At 47.4% G+C, this 18,668-nt stretch overlaps 1 protein-coding gene across 1 annotated transcript; it reads left to right on the top strand.

The window, feature by feature from the left end:
• Positions 1-12,846: 12,846 nt before the first annotated feature.
• LOC106644745 (uncharacterized) lies at positions 12,847-16,294 on the top strand. Its single transcript, XM_014360398.2, has 6 exons — positions 12,847-13,208; positions 13,478-13,781; positions 13,850-14,078; positions 14,187-14,779; positions 15,270-15,687; positions 15,751-16,294. The coding sequence occupies exons 1-6, from the start codon at positions 13,029-13,031 to the stop codon at positions 16,292-16,294; spliced, it is 2,268 nt and encodes a 755-aa protein (XP_014215884.2). The 5' UTR covers positions 12,847-13,028.
• The last annotated feature ends 2,374 nt before the right edge of the window (positions 16,295-18,668 follow it).

Raw genomic sequence — 18,668 nt, 5'->3', positions numbered from 1 at the left:
CGTCATTGTTGTCGGTGGGGTAAGCGCCTATTCCCCGCGAAAGGATATGTATACACGATTTTGGCTCTCGACGCGCTGCTGCGAGAGGAGCACTTGAGCTACTAAAAACTTGGTGGATGATGAAGTTGAATTTAAACAAAAATCACCTTAAACGATGGCTCATCCCTTCCAACGCTATTGCGACCGCCTCGAGGTTCCGGGACGCTGCTCTCGTCGGATAAGAAAATTGCCGCGTGTCGGTGCCGAGTGACAGGAGCTCGCAAAAAACAGCCCGAGAGAGATTTTTTTATGCGAGAAAGGTAAGTAGAAAGAATCAAGGGGAAAAGCTCAAAAGTCAGCAAAGAGAACACCAGAGGGGGGGGGATGATCCCTCTATCCGATCTTCATTTGTCAAACGACATCGGCTTAATTTAATCGGGCCGCGCAAACTCGCTCAACTCCCAAGGAGGAAGCAGGGCACGGAAGGAGCTGTGCAAGAAGTGCGGGGCCCTCTCCGGGGTGAGCCGGTGATTTATGCTGAAAGAAACGCGTGGGTACGTGTATAAATATACTCCGGGTCGCGATGTCCTTGTATCGTTGCAACCGTTGGAAATGGAGCGAAGCTAAAACTCAACGTGACAAATAAGTATAAACCCGCGCTGGAACTTCCAACGGACTTTTTACCCCATGGGTCTCTCGTATGGCAAAGCGCGTCAGTTTGAGCACAAAAGCCATCGCGGACGAGTTTATCGTACGTTATACATTGTAGATTTAGCGACGAAAACTCGACTACTCTTGTGTGTGTGTATTGCGTCCAGCCGTGCCGAAGCGGAAGCCAAGAGATGAAATGGAGGAGGGACAGAGCGGGAGTCATTGTGCGGAGCTTCGGTATTCATGGAACGTTCTTATCTGTGCCTATCCGGAGACCTGTCAGCAAAGTTCCTGAATAACGGCCTCGACTCTGCCGTACAACGCTAGAATATTGTACCCACCTCCTCCCACCCACCCCCACCCCTTTCCTTATTACCACGTATCATTTTTGAAGAGAAAGAGGGAGAGATTCCTCCTTTTTCCCACGCATAATTTGAGGCAATTTACATGCCTTTCGGGGAAAATAGATAAATCTCTCTTTCTCTGCTTTATCGCCGGCGTTTCGTCTTTGGGCGACAAAGTGCGCTTTCGTCGAACCGCGCGATAATAATGATTTGAATTGATTTTTAAATGAAAAAAGACTACCTATACATTTCATTGTACTTTGTTTTACATGAAAGAGTTGGTAATGCTCCCAATATCTTTGTATCGGACAACCGCTCATTCTCCGAGTATTCGCGCTTGAAAGCCAACCGCCGGATGTTTGCTCATCTCTGGTGACCTTTCATTCCATCGGATCCGTACACCCACGGCGAGACTCGGCGTTTGATATCTACTTATGCGCGTTGTATGTATGCTCAAAGAGTACCTCGGCGGACGAATCCGATGGAAGGCGTGTTTTATGCACCACCGGGAAAGCTGTAAATCATAAATCAACGATGGCACGATTAATTTTTTCTCAACACATACAACTCAATTACGCGTCGGTGTCTTTTTTCCAAGTTGAGCCAGAATGACGACAGGGCGAATATTGCACGGGCATCCGGTATAAAAGAAACGGAGCCGAGAATTTCCCGGTGGCGCTTCTTAAGTGACTCCCACCCGAAGCCGAGTAAATGTACTTTTTAGAGCTCAACCACGATGTATATACATACAGAGCAACGGAGTAGGCAAGGATAAGGAGGGTGGGGTGGGGGTGGTAGCGTGTCTCCCAAAGAATCACAAAGCGCCACTGACTAGAGGAGAGTTCGAGGGCCTCGCAAATTAGCAGTGGGATTGGCCGCTTAATCGGCGCCGGGACGCCGAGAAAGAAAGTATAAGCTGGCCAAAGAGCGGCTGCAGTAGGGCGGGAGGGGGCCACGGGGGCAAGGAAAGATAAAGCAGTACGGCGGAGGGGAGGGAGGAAGATCTGGTGGTAAGAAGATAGCTACGGTGGAGAAATAAAAAAATCTTTGTCGGGGACTCTACTTTTTTCATTGGATCCACCAGTAGGTTGGTAAATTTTGCCGAAACAACAAATTCGGGATCAACGAGATTGTGGGCAACTCCTGGGCACGGACGCCTCACTCCTTGTTCTTCCCTAATCCCACTCTCCGAGCTATGAAAGCCCGTCACGCTCTGTCCAAGCGGCATATCAGCTCTACCGTCGTGGAAACGAGGGGAGCAACAGCGTCTCCTTCTCCCCCTCTTTTTTTTTATGGGAGGGTGCCACCGGCGCGATTGAAAGTAATGAGACATAGCGACGGATTTTCCGCAAAGTCGCTCCTCATCCGCGCTCTCGGGAGATCCGGTTCTATACGTACCCCATTTAGGATTTTCTCCCCCACTCGTGCCGAACTTGTTTTCGTTGCACCCATTTTCCTTCTTTTTCCTCTCCTTCATTGTACTGTTCAAAAACTCCGTGGGCGAAAACTCATCGTCTAAATGAACCGTCCCGTCTGACCAAACTCGATTTTTTCTACTTGCCTTTGCACTTTGCCAATAAGACACGAAATAATAGGCACGTGCACGAGCCTCGAGCGTCCATTAGGGCAGCATAATCCACTCGTAATGACGGATCTGCGGGAGGAAAAGCCAAACGAAAAGGAGCACGTATACATATAATCCAGCGCGTAAATCACGGGACGATTAAACGGTCAAGCGCCGCACGCGCGCGCACTTCTGAACTTCTGACGCGCGAGATTTCGCGAAAAATTCCGTAATGTAATAGCCCAGAGGAGATCGCCTTAATTGATCTACAGCCGAATATTAGAGGGGGGGGAGGAGCTCTTACGCGCGGCCGGTCACTTTCGAGGTAAGATGTATCGCCCGAGTGGCCCGTGGTAAGCGCTCTCGTGCGGCCACTTGTTCTCCTTTGCTCGTACCTTGCGCCCAAGAGCTGGAAAAAAGACGACGGGGCCAAAGGGAGGGAGGACCGTAAATAAAAGAAATCCTTGTAATGGCTTTCGCCGAGTGGAAGCTCGAGGTATCATCTCCCCCTCTCTCGCGTCTCTTCTATACTACGTGTAACTGTAAGGTACACTCGCGCGTGTATACATAGGTATGTATATATATGTGCCCGTAGAAACTCGCATTATAGTCTTCCCGACGTAGTTAATTCCTTAACCCTTGTATAGACTCGTTGGAAATTTAGGGAGCCTTCACCCCACGCCGCCGTGCACCCTTTTCTTTTTCCCCCTCGCTCTCTTTCTTACTTCGACGAGTCCACCCTTCATATTTTTCGGGGAAAAATACTTTTGGACGAAATTCCACTTGATCCCTCTTTGCTCGTACACTCAACGGTATCCAACTTTGGTGTGCCCTTGGTTCACTGTAGAGCGTTAAAGTTTTTCCCTGTTCGATTGATACATCGTTTTTTATCTGAAAGTGCCGTGGATGCACCCAAGAAATCATCAGAAAGAAGAAAACATCAAGGGACGGAGATGCCTCACTCTGGCCCGGTCGAGCTTCGTAAGCGACAACGTCTTAGCACTTACGACGTAGGCAAGTTCTTGCGGTGGGGCATGCACGAGCAGGTGCTCGCGGGATCCCGGGAGCATCTTAGATGGGCCCCGAGCGACAACGACGACCGAGCGATACATAATTTATGTAGCCTGGGAGCTTAGTCGGCCCAAGATTGCCCCCGCTCGGAGTCTCTTTATGTCCCTTCCTCCGATCCCCTTAATACGGTCGATCATTAACCGAACGGGGGAAGAAATCGAGGTCCGCCTCTCCACCCTCGCTGCACAAGACTCGATTGAAGCCGTCGAGGGACGCTGCGTGCACAACAAAAATTTTAAAAATTTCAGAGCTCACAATCATCGTTCGATCTCGAGATCCTCTCAGTTTCCTCGAGTATACACACGTGCAAGGACCAAGTACAAAGCCTACAGGTATACACACTTACGGACCGAACCGTCGTCTGGCCGGCTCGCGATAAAGCAGCAGCGGCACGGAGTGCTAAATACTTACATAAATCTGTATTGCCCCGTGTACGCTGCCAGTTTATTCCCCCTACCCCACCGTCGCAGCTTAAGTTGCAGCCGTTAGACGGTCGTTACACTTGTGCGTCCTTCAATATACTTGGGTTGCGAGCTTTGTCGTCCCCCGAAACGATCATCTCGCGTAGCGTCGTGTGTGCAAAAACTCGTTAGTTTTTTTCTTTTTTCGTGCGACATCTTACATCGGAAAAGGAAAAGAAAACCCCCGGCAAATACATCATAGGGACACACTCTAGAGCGAGACTCTTAAAAAAGAGCCAAACCGCCGTGTGTATAACGTATATAGGTGGGCGCAATAAGTTATTTGCGCAGGAGGGAAGAGGAAAGAGCGGCTCGTAAATAAGGCCAACGCGCCTTATTGAAATCCATCCCTGGCATTTATACCCCACTCCTTCCCCGTCTATATACAAAAGGGTTGCGGGTCCTGTTCTTTTCTCTCCGCGGCGAGAGATAGCGAGTGCCAATTCTCCGAGCACAGTCGCGAGTATATATACTGTATGCACAGCGCCGGGGCAATAAATCTACCGGGTATATCTGAGCTCATGAATGTTATTAAGATACAAGCCGTGCCCCCGACCGCCTCAGCTGGCGTGCGGGTCTACACAGCCGCGAGAGAGAGAGCTGGGGAGGGGGGATGAAGAAAAAAGTCGATCCTCACCGAGTCAGAGTTATCACCGAGGGAAATCCGTGGTTGAGAGGCTCGAGAGTGAAAATCAGTAGAAAACCCCGGGTTTGGTCAGACGTGAGTTTTCACTCGGGAGGGGGAAAAAAAAGCGCTGGGTGTTTTATATATTTTGAAAAATAAACACAAGAGCGAGATCGCAGTCCAACGGGGTGGGCGGTAAGCCTTCGCCGTGGCGGGGCAGAGCCAACGGGGCTTAAAAACTCGGAGGCCGGTATCAAAACAAACACCCGGCGCGAGGAGAAAAAGAGAAAGAGAGTGCCGAATTAGCTCCTCCGCCCCGCGGGGAGGTAAGACGCGCCCGAGACGAGAGAGCCGGGAATTTTATGAAGAAATACCACCTCCGGGTAATCCTGCCATAGATCACTGCAACGCCCGCTGCACCCCCACCCCCTTTTCATTCGATTTCACGCCATGGAAACTTCCCTCCTCGCGCGTCTTAATGCCAGTGGACTTAAGTCATACTTAACCCGCGTCTCTGTGCACTTATATACAGGTGTACGTATGTATATGTATGCAAAATGTGTACGCAGCTTTGCAGCGTCGAGGGCAAATTGTGAAAAAACGGGGTCGTTTGGACAGCGTCGGCAATGAGCAGGGGGTGATAAACATTTTTCGTTCCATAAATACCTACACGTAATGCGCGGGACAATGCGAAGCTTGACCTCCCCCGGACAATTTGATCAAAGTCCCCGCAGGCCGCGGTTTATTAAAGGGGTATGGATGAAAAGCCCAAAGGGTCTTATCCCCCCTTCCTCTCAATCGAGAGAGTTTCTCTCTTTTGCTCGCGAAGCCCCACTCGTGTACACAAGCTGGCGGTTCTCCCTTTCGCGTTTCGTGCGTGTATTTCAATATTTACGGCTCCCTTAGCTGTGATACGCGCACGTGTGTGTCTACGATTTGTCGTACGTATGTTCTGGAACGTGTACGACTTACCACCCAAAACCCCGAAGCGTCATACGGGAGGTACAGAGAGAAAGGCACCTAATACGTCGGACATTGGGATGACGTACAACCACCCTCCGTACCGTGTGTGTATGTATATGGGAGTACCGAGGACTTTGTTGTATTTTTCTCGCGTACACCGAGTAAGTATTTTTTGAGGGGAGTAAGCCACGCAAAACGATTCCACCCCGAGATCCCGTGGTCTCCCCCGTTTAAAACGTTTGCTCCCGAGGATCGCGGGATTATGGCTAAACGGCTGCACTTGTGCGACGAACACGTTTCCATATATGACCATAAAGTACGTTCATCAGACGTTCCATTGGCAAAAGGTATATAGTTCGTCCTTTCGGTGAGAGTAGCGAAATAAGAGAGTCCCGTGTAACGAAATCAACCCTCCAGCAGGGGGATGTCGTACCCTTTCTTCGCGCTCGCCAATTAGTTGATTAGAGCGGAGTATTATAGAGAGAGTGAAATGGACCGGCCGAGCATATATATATACACTAGAGGAAGACATCAAAGTCCGCGTCGGCGTCTCGGGACTGTCTCTCCCCCCAAAGCGCGTACGCCGGCATTATGACTCCCGGGAGCTCTCTCTCTCTCTGCGACGCGCCCACCCCATAGATTACTACGGCCAATTAATACATCACGCGTGATTTGTCCTCGTCGTCTTCGAAAGCCCGTGTTTGCTCTGCAAGGGTCCTCCGCGCCGGTCGACTCGTATATAATAGTAAGCAAACAGATCTGGCTTTGCTCTCTCTCTCGATCCTCCATCGCATCGATCCCGAGCCAACAAGCCCCGATTCGTCGATACGAGAGAAAAGAGAGCGCCGTGTGGACGCAATGGTTAAAGGAGACCTCGGAAAGGAAGAAAGGTGATCGCTCGGCAAGAGAGCATCGCTATCTCGACAGAGCCTGCACGCACCTTCGAGACTCCCGTACAGTGTTACGTACATGTATACACACGGGGGAGCCCGAGTCTTCTTTGAGGAAGATAGCGATGCCATGCGTATACGTATACGCGTCTATTGTATGTACATACTCGTGGGCGCTTCTGTATGTGAGTAAAAGACCTTTGGAAAGCCCGAAGGGTGGTTTATGTATTACGGGTAAGATATCCGATGATTTAGCTGCCGCTCCTCGAAGGGAAGGGCGCGCCTTATCGCGCGGCCTCCGCGTAACCGCGGCCCCCGTGTAATCTTTTATTAATTCAGCGACTTACGAAATTTATCGTGGCTTTTGTTTACCGCTTCCACGTACATGTACATCGTACAACCGCACGCGAGCACTTGAATCTCGGTGGAAAACGACTGGCCCCACCCCCCTCCTCCGTTGTTCTTTTTCCTCCTCAGTACGGTGCATATACTCTCGCCAGAGAGAGAGAGAGAAAAGACGCTTATCGTGCCGAGATAACGAGTGGGCGAGCTTCTGCTTTCTTTTAGCCGCGCATCGTGATACTCCCGGCAAATAAAGGGGGATGTTTTTATATTATTGCATGCAAGTGCCTCACGAGTGGGGCGTAGGTGTGAGGGGTAAATTGTCCCCCTCCTCGGAGCCGCACTTCATTTCGTCACAAATCACGGGGAACGCGCGAATGCCTTATCACCGCGAGCTAAGGAACGGATCGGCGCGAAAGTCGGAAGAAGAAGGAGGTAAGAAGCGAGAGAGCACCGAGGAAGGAAGGAAGAGGGGAGGGAGGGCGCTATATTATTAGAGTCCCTTAAGTCTAAGAGCCTTAAATCTGCGATAAGTTATGGGCGGGCCGGCGCTTTCCTTCCTTCCTTCATCTCTTCGGGGGCAGCAAAGTACGTATACCTATACGCCCCCCCCCCCGTTTCCCTATAATATCTTAGTCTCCGCGAGAGAGCAGGCGGCCCTTCTATCTCTCGCATACATTATATTAGGTTGTGTAACGTCTCCTTCGTCGCTCGGGTAATTGAAAATAACTGCCACCCCCTCCCCCCGTCCCTGTGCTTCTTACCGAATATCCTCTCGCGGCGACGACGCTTAACCATGACGAACTGCGAGGAGGATCATCTTGCCCGACCTCGGGATTTTTATTCATTCGCGCAGACCCGGAAGGTTATTGTTTTAAAAAGTGACGCATGTATACTTCTTTTTCTCCTCCACCGCACGCGAATTTATGCTCCAATTTCCCCCGGCTACGATAAATTTTCATACTTTGTTCGAGTATTACATATGCGAAGAAAAAAAGTACACGCACTGCAGAGCTGATGATCCTCAGTAGTGGCCTGCATCTAATTAAGCCAAGAGATACGAAAGTTACCCCTCGAGCGTGTGTACGTAGGTACATATATATACACGAGACTCGCGGAGAATTTTCGCGAGGCTAAGTACCCAAACTAGTATGTACCACGCGCGCGTCTCTCCATGTCCCTGAGACGCAAGCCGATCAACCGAGGCTTGAGCCGCGCGCGCGACGCTTCTTTTTTTTTTTTACTTTGTTAAGTAGCATCAGCTCCCTCTCTCTCCCTCTCTGCTCTGCTCGACTTATTTTCAATCCCGCGTAAACAAAAAAAAAAAAACTCAAACTTGACGGTACACGTCTCCGCGAACCGGGTCAACGGTGTGTACCTTCCGTTGTACCGGCGAAACGGGCCGGCTTACGAGTTGACGTTAAAGTTACACCCGGGTTTGGCGACAAAAAAAAAAAAAAAGAAAAAAAGAAAAAAAGAAAAGCGTGTATGCACAGGAGAGATTACGCGTGTAAACTCGGCCCGTCGGGCAAGCAATAGGGAAAAAGGCGCTCGGGAAAAGTACTTTATCGAGGGTAAGAGGGGACTGTGTACTGTTGCAAGGCGCCCCGAGATAGCGCCGTGAAATATGTTCATCCGCGGGGCCGCGCTGCCTAGTTCGCTGCCAGCGGTGCAGGCGCGCAACACACACACTTGTACCCATACGCTCGACGGAAAAGTGCCATTTTATTGCCTCGTTGTCGATCGGACGACTCGGCCCTTGGATGAATCGCGATCTGTCCGTGTATGTACGGCTTGCTAAGCTACTTAGCGACACCGAGCACTGCATGAATCAAATCCCGTAGTTCTGCGTTCACGGGCACTCCGGATAGTGGTGCCGATCCCAAAATCACCCTATACCTCACCCATCGAGATCTCGGGGCAATTCGGCAGAAATTCAACACCATTGATGACGAGGGAGATGCTTACATACACCTACCCGTACAGACGGAAAGCATAAGTCTCGTAGTATAGGTACACCGATGGAGCTCTGATTAGCACACGACGCGCTGGATGGAAATCTCCTCGGAAGATGATTAAGTATACGTGCACTACACAGGAGGTGAGTAAATAGTATACCCCATATGTATATACACCCTGTACAGTCAGTCGATGGTAGGGTGGCGACTCTCAGTTGGAAGGGGGTGGGTGGCTTTATCGATGCACGCGACAGATGCGCCTCTCCCCAAGTCCTTCTGTTTTCTTAGCCGCACTTTGCGTGCGTTCGTTTTGTTCGGCGGATTAGCTGGGGGTGATTTTTAATCTCCTCGGATGATCCGCGAGAGTATGGGCGCCCTGCATGCGCTACTTGGTTGTATATACGCTGTGGTGGGACGTATAAAAGCTGATTATATTCGTGATTGGATGAGCCGCGCGGAGATGTTGGCACCGCATCAGGATGTGAAATGTCCTGATGAGAAATTTTCTTCCGAGGGGCTTTGGATCATCGAGGGTTTTAATGCGAACGTGAGTCTCGTGGTTCCTGATCTCGTTGGAATAAGGGGCACCGAGTCGTTTACGAACTGATCAGTTTCGATGTTAACGATTCATCCACGCGAACGGAAGTAAAATATACCTACTTGAACGAGAATTTTGTCGGTGTCGTTAAACACTCGTTTTTTGCGCTGAAATAGCAATTGTCACTTCCATAATGGTGAGTACTTACACTTAATTGTTTTATTATTACGGTGACGATGTTTGTTTTGACTAATGGGAGAAAATCTTTCTAGGATTTATACTTTAGTGAAAGTTGAGTACATAAAAGAACGTCCTACTAATGACAAGATTTTAATTAGCTGGCACGGATAATCACGTACTTAGAGCAAAAGGACTATCAGTACTATGGTTTTCCAAACGTACATTTCGTATAGTAAAAACACTTTGAGTCATCATTATTGGAAAATTAATGTGTACTTAGTTTAGTGAATAACATTTTCTATTTAAATATAATTTTACGAGTACTTTTGATTTATCGATCGACACCCTTTTATAAACCAACACTCGACGAGAGGAAATTATTTTTATCAACGTACACTTGTGATTAGAAAATCGTCCATTAAAAGCGATGGTCTATGCATACGGAGCGTAAACGTAAACAGAGTGCCAAAAACCACCCCTAAAAGAGATCTTATCCCCGCAGGTGTTCAGTTCAGTCTACCTTGGATTCATGGTATACATCACCTCTCGTTGTCTCGAACCCTAGTATCATAAGCCTTCGTTTCAGCGCGGCTCCTCATCCCCCTCCACGTATACCTACGCTTGTATATCTCCCTTCATTCGAGTGGAGCGCACGACAAAATTGACAAAAGCAAAGAGAAAGAGAGAGAGAGAGAACAAAAAAGAGCTCAGCCTCGGATACGTATAATACGCGCATTCGTATATAAAACAAGTCCCCGGCGCGGGCGCAGAATCCTTTTCCACCGCGTATAATACGCGACGATGCGCCACCCCAAGTAGTAGTACATATAATACATTTGATACATGTACGTATCAACGGAAGCAGGGGAGGAAAGTAAGTAGCGCCGGCGTGTTTTCGTTTGTCGGATTTGATTTGGGTAACGGAGCACGTGTATCCGTGGCAATTACTCACTCGCCGTTCAAAAGCTGATTCCACGACACGGTGGGTAGACGGGGTTTTTTTTTTTTTCCACTAGGAAGCAGCGTGGAGATAAAGCGAGATTTTCAGGGCTCCTGGGCCAATAATGTCGCCCTATTATAATGCGGGTCACCTTTCGAACGCGTGTATTGTATAAACATACAGGTGGGGGGGGGCTCTGTTTGGATTTATAAGGGCGCGTTGATGTTGCGTTAACGCCACGTCAAATTTACAAAACAAATAAAATTGTGCACTATTGAAGTATATACGTATATGCTTGGTAAATGCGTACGACAGTTTTTTTTTTTTTTTTTCTTAACGCAACCCCCGCTCCGGAGGTCCAGAAGCCACCAGTACAGCTGAAAGGGGGAGAGAGGGATGAGGAGCGAAGACGATAGCGGCGTCGTCGAACTGATCAATACTTGAAACAGCGCCGGGAGAGAGGTGTGTGTATACGCGCGTCGCTATTTCCGGCCTCCCTGCAGCCCCCCTCTCCGGCGCTCGTAACCGGAAATGAAGGCGTTAAAAATATACTCCCGCCAGCCATCCACCACTCCCACCTCGTTCGAGTGTATACCTTCGCTGGTGAGGAGAATGTACGCGTCTCTACGTCGAGATAGCCGAGGGGGAGGCTGCACGCGAAAGCTGCTCGATCGACTTTTAATTATAGCCCACCGTGGAGCGGGGGCGCCCCATACCCCTTAAAGATGATCGGATGGCTTTTCCCTCGCTCGATATATATATGTATATAATTGTTGTTGTTATTTTTTATTGAAAATTATTCTCTTGGTGATGTTATGCGTGTTAAAAAGGTACAGGCAAGAAGAGAGCCGAGGTAGGCGTGACCCGCGGGTCGGGGTGTATATAGTCCAGTAGAGCTCGGATTTGCGAAATCGCGCGCAGCTCGACAAAGGGGTTGGCTGTCGGGAGGGGGGTGTGGGGCGATCAACAGGTATATATATATACATATGCGTAGTGTGGCGCTCAGCGCAGCCCCCACCAGGCAGGGATAAGCCGCGGGGCTAAGCCGAGCATATCACACCCCCGGAGGGTGTGACCCGCGGCTGGATTGGCCCAAACCGGACGTGTGAGCTACACTTCTCGTGTATATAGGTACTGACTCTCCGATGTGCGCGGTGCTTCCGTCTACACACTACATTTCTTTGACAATCGATTTTTTTTTTTTTTTTTTTCATATGGGCTCCGAGCAAGTAAACAACCAGAGTTTTATGTTTTCAATCGATACACGTCTCACCGTCGATCTTTGAGTTGGTGGCCGGGCTGAGCTGTCCGTAAAGCCTTGACGGTTGGCTCCTTAAAACAGAGAAAAGAGACGTTGTTGTCTCGTTTGGCTTAACTTTGCCGTAAGCTATACAACGATGCTCGCGAGAGCGCACTGCAGGGACAGTAGCAGCTCAAGTGGCGAGGAGGAGAAGGAGGGGGACGATGACGGAGGAAAGAGTAGAGTGGAGGTCGCATTACCGACTAGTGGTTGCGGTAGTCGCGGAGGAAGACGCGGAAAAATATCCACGCGGGTCAGCCAAAGAGGGGCTTAGGTATGGGCTCGGAAGACGGCGATGTCCACTCTTTGGTAATATCGGCTTTGGGATGCTCGAGGTATTAATCTAATGTCCTGCCTTTTCCGCTGGGATGGCCCTTTAAATGTTTTTTTTTTTTTCGTTCCATCGACCACATCCTTCGGCTTTCGCGCAAAAAAGAATCGTATATTTGCAGAGTTAGGGCTTCCTTTCTTTCTCGATTTCTCCTTGTGATGCATAAGTTACGAAGTATACATTGTGCCTTTTTTCTTAAAATGGATGGAATTTAATAGTGGTTTTTCCATCAACTCCAGGTATACCTGGGGTGAATCGCAAAATTTCAAATTAACAATTCTGTAAGCGTGTATTTCGTCATAAAATAAAAAATATATCTGTACACACAATATCTTGGATGGCCTTGTGAAAACACAATTTTTCGTTTTCTTATTATGTTTGTCGTTTAATGCAGGCCCCAATTGACGATAGAGCACTCTCGATAGCTTAAAAATGATGAAAAATATCGATGGTACGAGCGTAAAAATCGGATGAGCGCGATCGAGACAAGCAAGGGAGACACTGACAAACAGATGAGTCGCCTCACCTTTGAAATTATCTGTCTGATATACCTACAGACATAAGTAATTGATCGGTGTGAGTAAGAGCGCCCCTCCCTTGCGCTCTCTTTCTCCAGCGCCACGCATAATACGCCTCGGTGACTTATCTCGGATACCTGCCCGAGTTAACGTAGAATCAGAGTTCCCGCACACCAGTCATCGCGCTATCACCGTGAAAGCCGCTCCTCTCCTTGTTTACCGTCAGGTGCGTCGCGCGTACTGTGCGTCAAGTGCCTTGATTTTTGCCTCCGATCGTGTTCTCGTGAGGCCTTGATAATGCCCACGGGGCTCGCGAGTGCGCCCAAAGGCGATACCGATTTTTCTCTACAGTGGTAAAAAAAAACGAAAAAAAATGGGCTCCGGTCGTTATTACCCAGTGCTTGCCGTCCTCTGGCTTACCTTCCACGGGAGCACCGAACTGGCTATTCTCATCTGTCCCGAGGGATGTCGGTGCGACTACGCTGTCAACGTGCCACGAGTTAACTGCTCCTATGCAGGGCTCAAAACCCTTCCCAGTACTATCGACAACCTCGTGAGTATACTAAAGTGTATAATTGTCTTCCTCAATTTAGAACCTCAAGTGCGTGTGTGCACTTATCGCCCGTGTCGGTAAACTTTTTTTTTTCTTTCTTCGAGCTCGTAGAGATAAAAAGATACAGTATCGGAATGTTGAGGCAACAATTGTACTTTTGTACAAATAAAGCTTCCATGATTTGAGTTTTCTCATTTTCATTGATCCCGTATACATGTCCGAGGGACAAACATTTAACCAGCATAATAATAATAACGATTGCGTCACAGGTGGAGCATCTAGATCTGTCCAACAACCAGTTGACGGGTCTGCCAGCAGTCATCAACCGGTTGACGAAGCTCCAGCGCCTTAGCCTGGCGCGCAACCGATTCACGTCCCTGCCCGTGAACCTGCGGGGCCTCGTCAACCTGCGCGAACTCGATCTCAGCGGTAACGAGATCGGTAGCACCGACGACCTCATCGGCCTGGAAGATCTCGCGAGCCTCGAGACGCTCCACCTCAGCGGCAACCCCCTGGACAAGCTCGATGGCTTGACGAACCCGAGCTTGCGGTCCCTAAAGGCTACTTTGTGCGGTAATTATCGACACTCGATTTCTCCGGTGATTTTGAAATAATGAAGTATATCATCTACGTTTGCGCAGATATCACAAAACTGGGGGACACGTCTCTTGAGGGCCTGCCTGAGCTCGTTCGGTTGAATTTGATGGGTAACCCGCTGAGGGACATAGCCAAGCCGTCCTCGGCGAAACTCCAAGCGCTGGACCTTTCGAGGTGTCACCTGAATGTTTTACCAGAGGATGCGTTCGTGGGATTGCCGGAGCTCCTAGAACTGCGATTGTCCGACAACCCATCGCTGGTATACTGCACCAGGTACATTTACTCCCACCAAACGAACAATCGGTGTTAAAACACCCGAATAAGACCACCACACCCCCGGTACGGGCAGTGAAGTAGAAATTAAAGTTAAAATAATTACAGGTCCAAGTGCCTGCGTCACGAGAAGCTTAAGAAGCTCGATGTCTCTCGGTGCAACCTGGACAGACCTGGGCTCCAACGCTTGCCGTCCCTAACGCACGCCAAGCTGTCCGGCAACTCGATCAGCATGCTGCCCGACCGTGTGTTCTCGAACCGCAAGCTCACTCACCTGTTCCTCGACAGCAACCGGCTCGAGTACCTCAACAAGAGCGTGCTCGTCAATCTCCCGGCCCTGGAGGTCCTCGATCTGTCGGCCTCTGGTCTGAAACACGTGCCCACGGGCGCGTTCGTCAAAAACCCGAGGCTGCAGTTTCTGAACTTGTCCGGCAACTGGCTCACCGATTTTCCAAAGCTAGGGGCATCGATCGCGCGCCTGGACCTGTCGGACAATTCGATCGGCAAAATGGATAACGACAGTTTGGAGGGCATGCCGCGTCTGAGACGATTGGACCTGAGCGCCAACAACCTCGAGAGGATGCCCCAAAATTTGGTCTCCGACAGCCTGATGGACTGGGGCCTCGGGGAAAACCGCATCCGGACGCTCGACAATGTTTCGTTCACCGGCCTTCCGAATCTGGAAAGGTTGGACCTGTCTTGTGAGTGTTTTTTTTGTTTTTCCAATGGTTGATGGGCTTACGCGATTGGACGAGTGTCTTTTTCAACAATAGTGAATACTCCGAATGGAGCGCTAATTATAATTTTATTAATTTGCAACGTGGTATAAAAATGGCACCAATTTAACACCGAGTGCCATTAGTCATAATTCGATGACTAACAACATAGGTCATTATTTGAATACGATGTAGAGCGATAACATAGGTGATGGGAAATTTATTTAGAAATTTGGACCTTTCCCAAGTTACGCATTCATAAAAACAACTAGTGAGAAAAAACTTTCTTTTCCTTTGTTTACTAGTGGAGTGATTTCCACTAATTCGAAATGACTTTAGACATTCAGAAAATTTGGGCATTATCTTTGAACACTAATTAAATAGAAAAATAAAATCGCAAAGTTCAAAGGCACAATTAAGTGTACATACTTGAACACGTAAATTTCATTAAAAATATTTGTATGAATCGTCACAGCGAACCTGTTGGTCCAAGGCTTACACCCAGGACTGTTCTACAAGAACGCGCTTCTGAAAAAGCTGCACTTGCACGGCAATCCTTGGTCGTGCGACTGCCAGGAGCTACGCCCTTTGCACCATTTCCTCACAGTTCTCGGTTGCAACGAGGAGCCGCTCGTTTGCGCCAGTCCGAGCCAAGTCAGCGGCTACTCCTGGGAACGCGCCTGCGAGAACGCGTGGACGAACAAGCCCGGCATCACGGCTCAGAGCAAACAAACGTTCAAACTCTTCCTCCTGGGCCTGCTGGTAATCATCGTGTGCTTCGGAACAGTCGTGTCGATAAGACACAGGATCAAAACGAAACGGCAGACCAGAGACCACTTGAGGCGGATCCACGTGGCCGAAGCCAGGGAGAGGTTGAGATTCTTGCAGAGAAGGTAACACTCCACACGTGCTTTTGTAGAAAAACATTTGTACAACGAGGGATGGCTCTGTTGAAGGAACCAGCGGCTGGACGAGGAGCTCCAAGGCTCGACGTCGGAGCCGCGAATCCACCCCCTAGAGGTGCTCGGACCGCCGAGCTACGAGGAGGCCGTGACCATGACGCGGCTCGCGCGCTCCCTCGATGCCCTCGACTCGGTCTCCGAAAATCGGCAAATTGCCGGCTCGTCCGAGAGCTTGCGCGCCAACAAGAAACGTCGGCCCCGACGAACCGCTCGTCGGACTCGCTCGCAGAGCGACGGGAACCTGGCCAGGGAAATGCGGCGCAAGGAGCGCCTGCGTCGGGCGCTGGAGGCCAAGGATGGCACTCGCGTCGAAGGCAGGCCCGGACCGAGACCCCTGACTCCCGCAGCAGCGAGGCGGAGGTCGAGGAGGCTGTCGGTGATACACAATTGCAGTCCTACGGATGACGAGGACTCGGATGTTACGGAGAACTCGGGGGGTAAGAAGAAAAGCGGCAAATGCCCTGCATCGGTCAGAAACTCCAATAGGGAGCTCGGGAGGGATGGGTACGACGGCGATGGCACGGATGCCGAAAGCTGAGGTTGTGTGTATCGATAATTGCGCGACCAAAAGTGCGATGAAATACTGTTTCGTGTAAATATTGTACCCCTACTTGGGTGTAACTGAAATTTTATATTATTATTTTATATGAACAATTTTAGTGCCATAAGTACTGTATAAGCTCATTGTACGGTTCAAAGACAACTTGGGTGAAAAAAGTGAGAATAAAAAAAAATGTATGAATGTTATAGTCGTAATTAAACAAATTACGAGAAACTCTGTCAAGTGTATAAATAATTGTGAGAATGTTGGGTATAAGTACGATAGTTGCGATGAACAATTCTATTGTGTAAATTTAATTGCGTCGATTTAAAATAAACTCATTACCAATTTATAATAACGATTCGTTTTGATTTATTTGATAAAACTCTTATTGATAAAATTCATACGGTTATAAAAATGAACGTGTTTCCAGACTATGCGCAACAAAACAATAAAACCTTTGCTTACTCTTGTCGATGATTTTTGTTGATGGATAGATGTAGTACACAAAGAGTGAAAAGATATTTTTAATCTCCTTCGACATTCGACGTTCACAGCTGCACAATTTTTTATTTGAATACAAAAAAATTTCCTTGGTCATGTCGCAGCGGTTACAACACACTTGACGGCAACCATACATTTTTAAACAAACAGATTCATTTGTACCTCGCGTAAATATACATTTTGGTTTGACTTGCAACATGAGGTACGCGTAATCCACCTTATCCGCTGTAGACATGCCAAACTGATAAGATCAACCAACTTGAAATAGGTTGAAATGGGATGATAACACATGTACTTGTTTGCTCCACCAAGCGCTGTAGTAATTTTTAAATGATTTGATTATGAATATTACTTGGTGAAACAAAAAAATTGTTCGTATGAATATACAAAATATACTAACGCATATCGGTGTTTGCATGTAAATATCAATACGTCTTTTATTGTAGATGATTAAAAAATTAACATAAAAATATATCGTATCTACATAAATGGAGGAACTATCGATTCGCACTGTAAACAGACATAGTACGTGATTTTCGACAGTTTCGTTAAATTATATGTAACTCTCGGGCACCTAAATTATTATTATCATACATATAGGAAGTTTGATACCTTATTAAGCTGGATATCTAGAAAAATTACATAAAATTGCTTTTTCCACAATGATCTAAACAAAGCATGATTTTTATTACTAATAGTTTATTTTGAGCTTATTTGTTGCATTTGAAGGAAAACTTTTTCATTAAAAGTATGTGTTTGATGTGTACATGGTAATGCGTATTTGCTCAGACTGTACACTTTTTAATAATAATCACAGGATAAAAATTTTCCTACAATAATGGAATGAACGTTTTTACACTGTTTTCATTCAAATGTAACTTGATTCTATAAAATTACTGTAATATAACATTTTAATGCATATATATATATATATTTATGATATAAAACGTAGGTGTACACATGTCTTGTACAAATAAACAATTATATTATACTTAAAAAAATAATCTTACAACAACGAAAATGCGAGAATCGCTAGAAATAAATAAATAAATTTATTCATATGATACACTCGCATTTATATTAAAATTCATGATCAATCGACACATCCATCCTCAAATATTTCGCTTAGGATATCAAATATCGATTTTCTAGTAAAAATTGTTACCGAGTACAAGTAGTTTATTCTCGTCCGTTGATCAGAATGTAATTTCATGTATCACTTTGTCTCTCATCATTGGTTTGTTACAAGTATCGTACAAGAAGTGACTAGCGTCCGCTCATCTTTGATGATACAATGTCGTTCGTGTTCGGAATTCTTTTTTGTTTTTTCCTACAGCTTAGGCACACGTTGCACTTTGCATGATTTACACTTTGATCGTGAATTAAGGCAGTCAAATCACAGCTTCTATGGGATTAAATAAATATTATCATTTCTTTTTTCTTTCTTTTTTTTTTCTTCAACGGAAAAACAAATTAGTGCGTGCAGCACCAAGAAATCAAAAGCAAAGCATCCACCAGATTTCGTAGTAAAATTTGACCATTTCCGCGATAAGCATGCGGTCTCATGAATTCTTCACTTTCTTTTTCTTGGATGCGTATAACGAGCAATGAAATAGTAACAGGAAAAACATCACCACGATTGATTTGTTCATTGAAAATTTTCGGTAATTGGATTATTCACCGATAGTGGCAAGATTATCACCCACGGCAACAATTACGCATGTCCTGAAAATCGTAGTAAAGTAATTCCGAGGATTTAACATGAGCAAACGAGTTGTCTAATTGCTGAACAATAATTTCCATCTTCAACTGCGTATAGGCACGTAAATGTAATTGTATCTGCCCATCGAGGGATTTTAGCTTAATT

This window comes from Copidosoma floridanum, unplaced genomic scaffold (assembly GCF_036245765.1).
Source record: "Copidosoma floridanum isolate Cflo_tuat_1 unplaced genomic scaffold, Cflo_Japanese_pri ptg000001l, whole genome shotgun sequence".
Classification (NCBI taxonomy): Eukaryota; Metazoa; Arthropoda; class Insecta; order Hymenoptera; family Encyrtidae; genus Copidosoma; species Copidosoma floridanum.
This window is presented reverse-complemented; position numbering and strand designations above follow the sequence as displayed.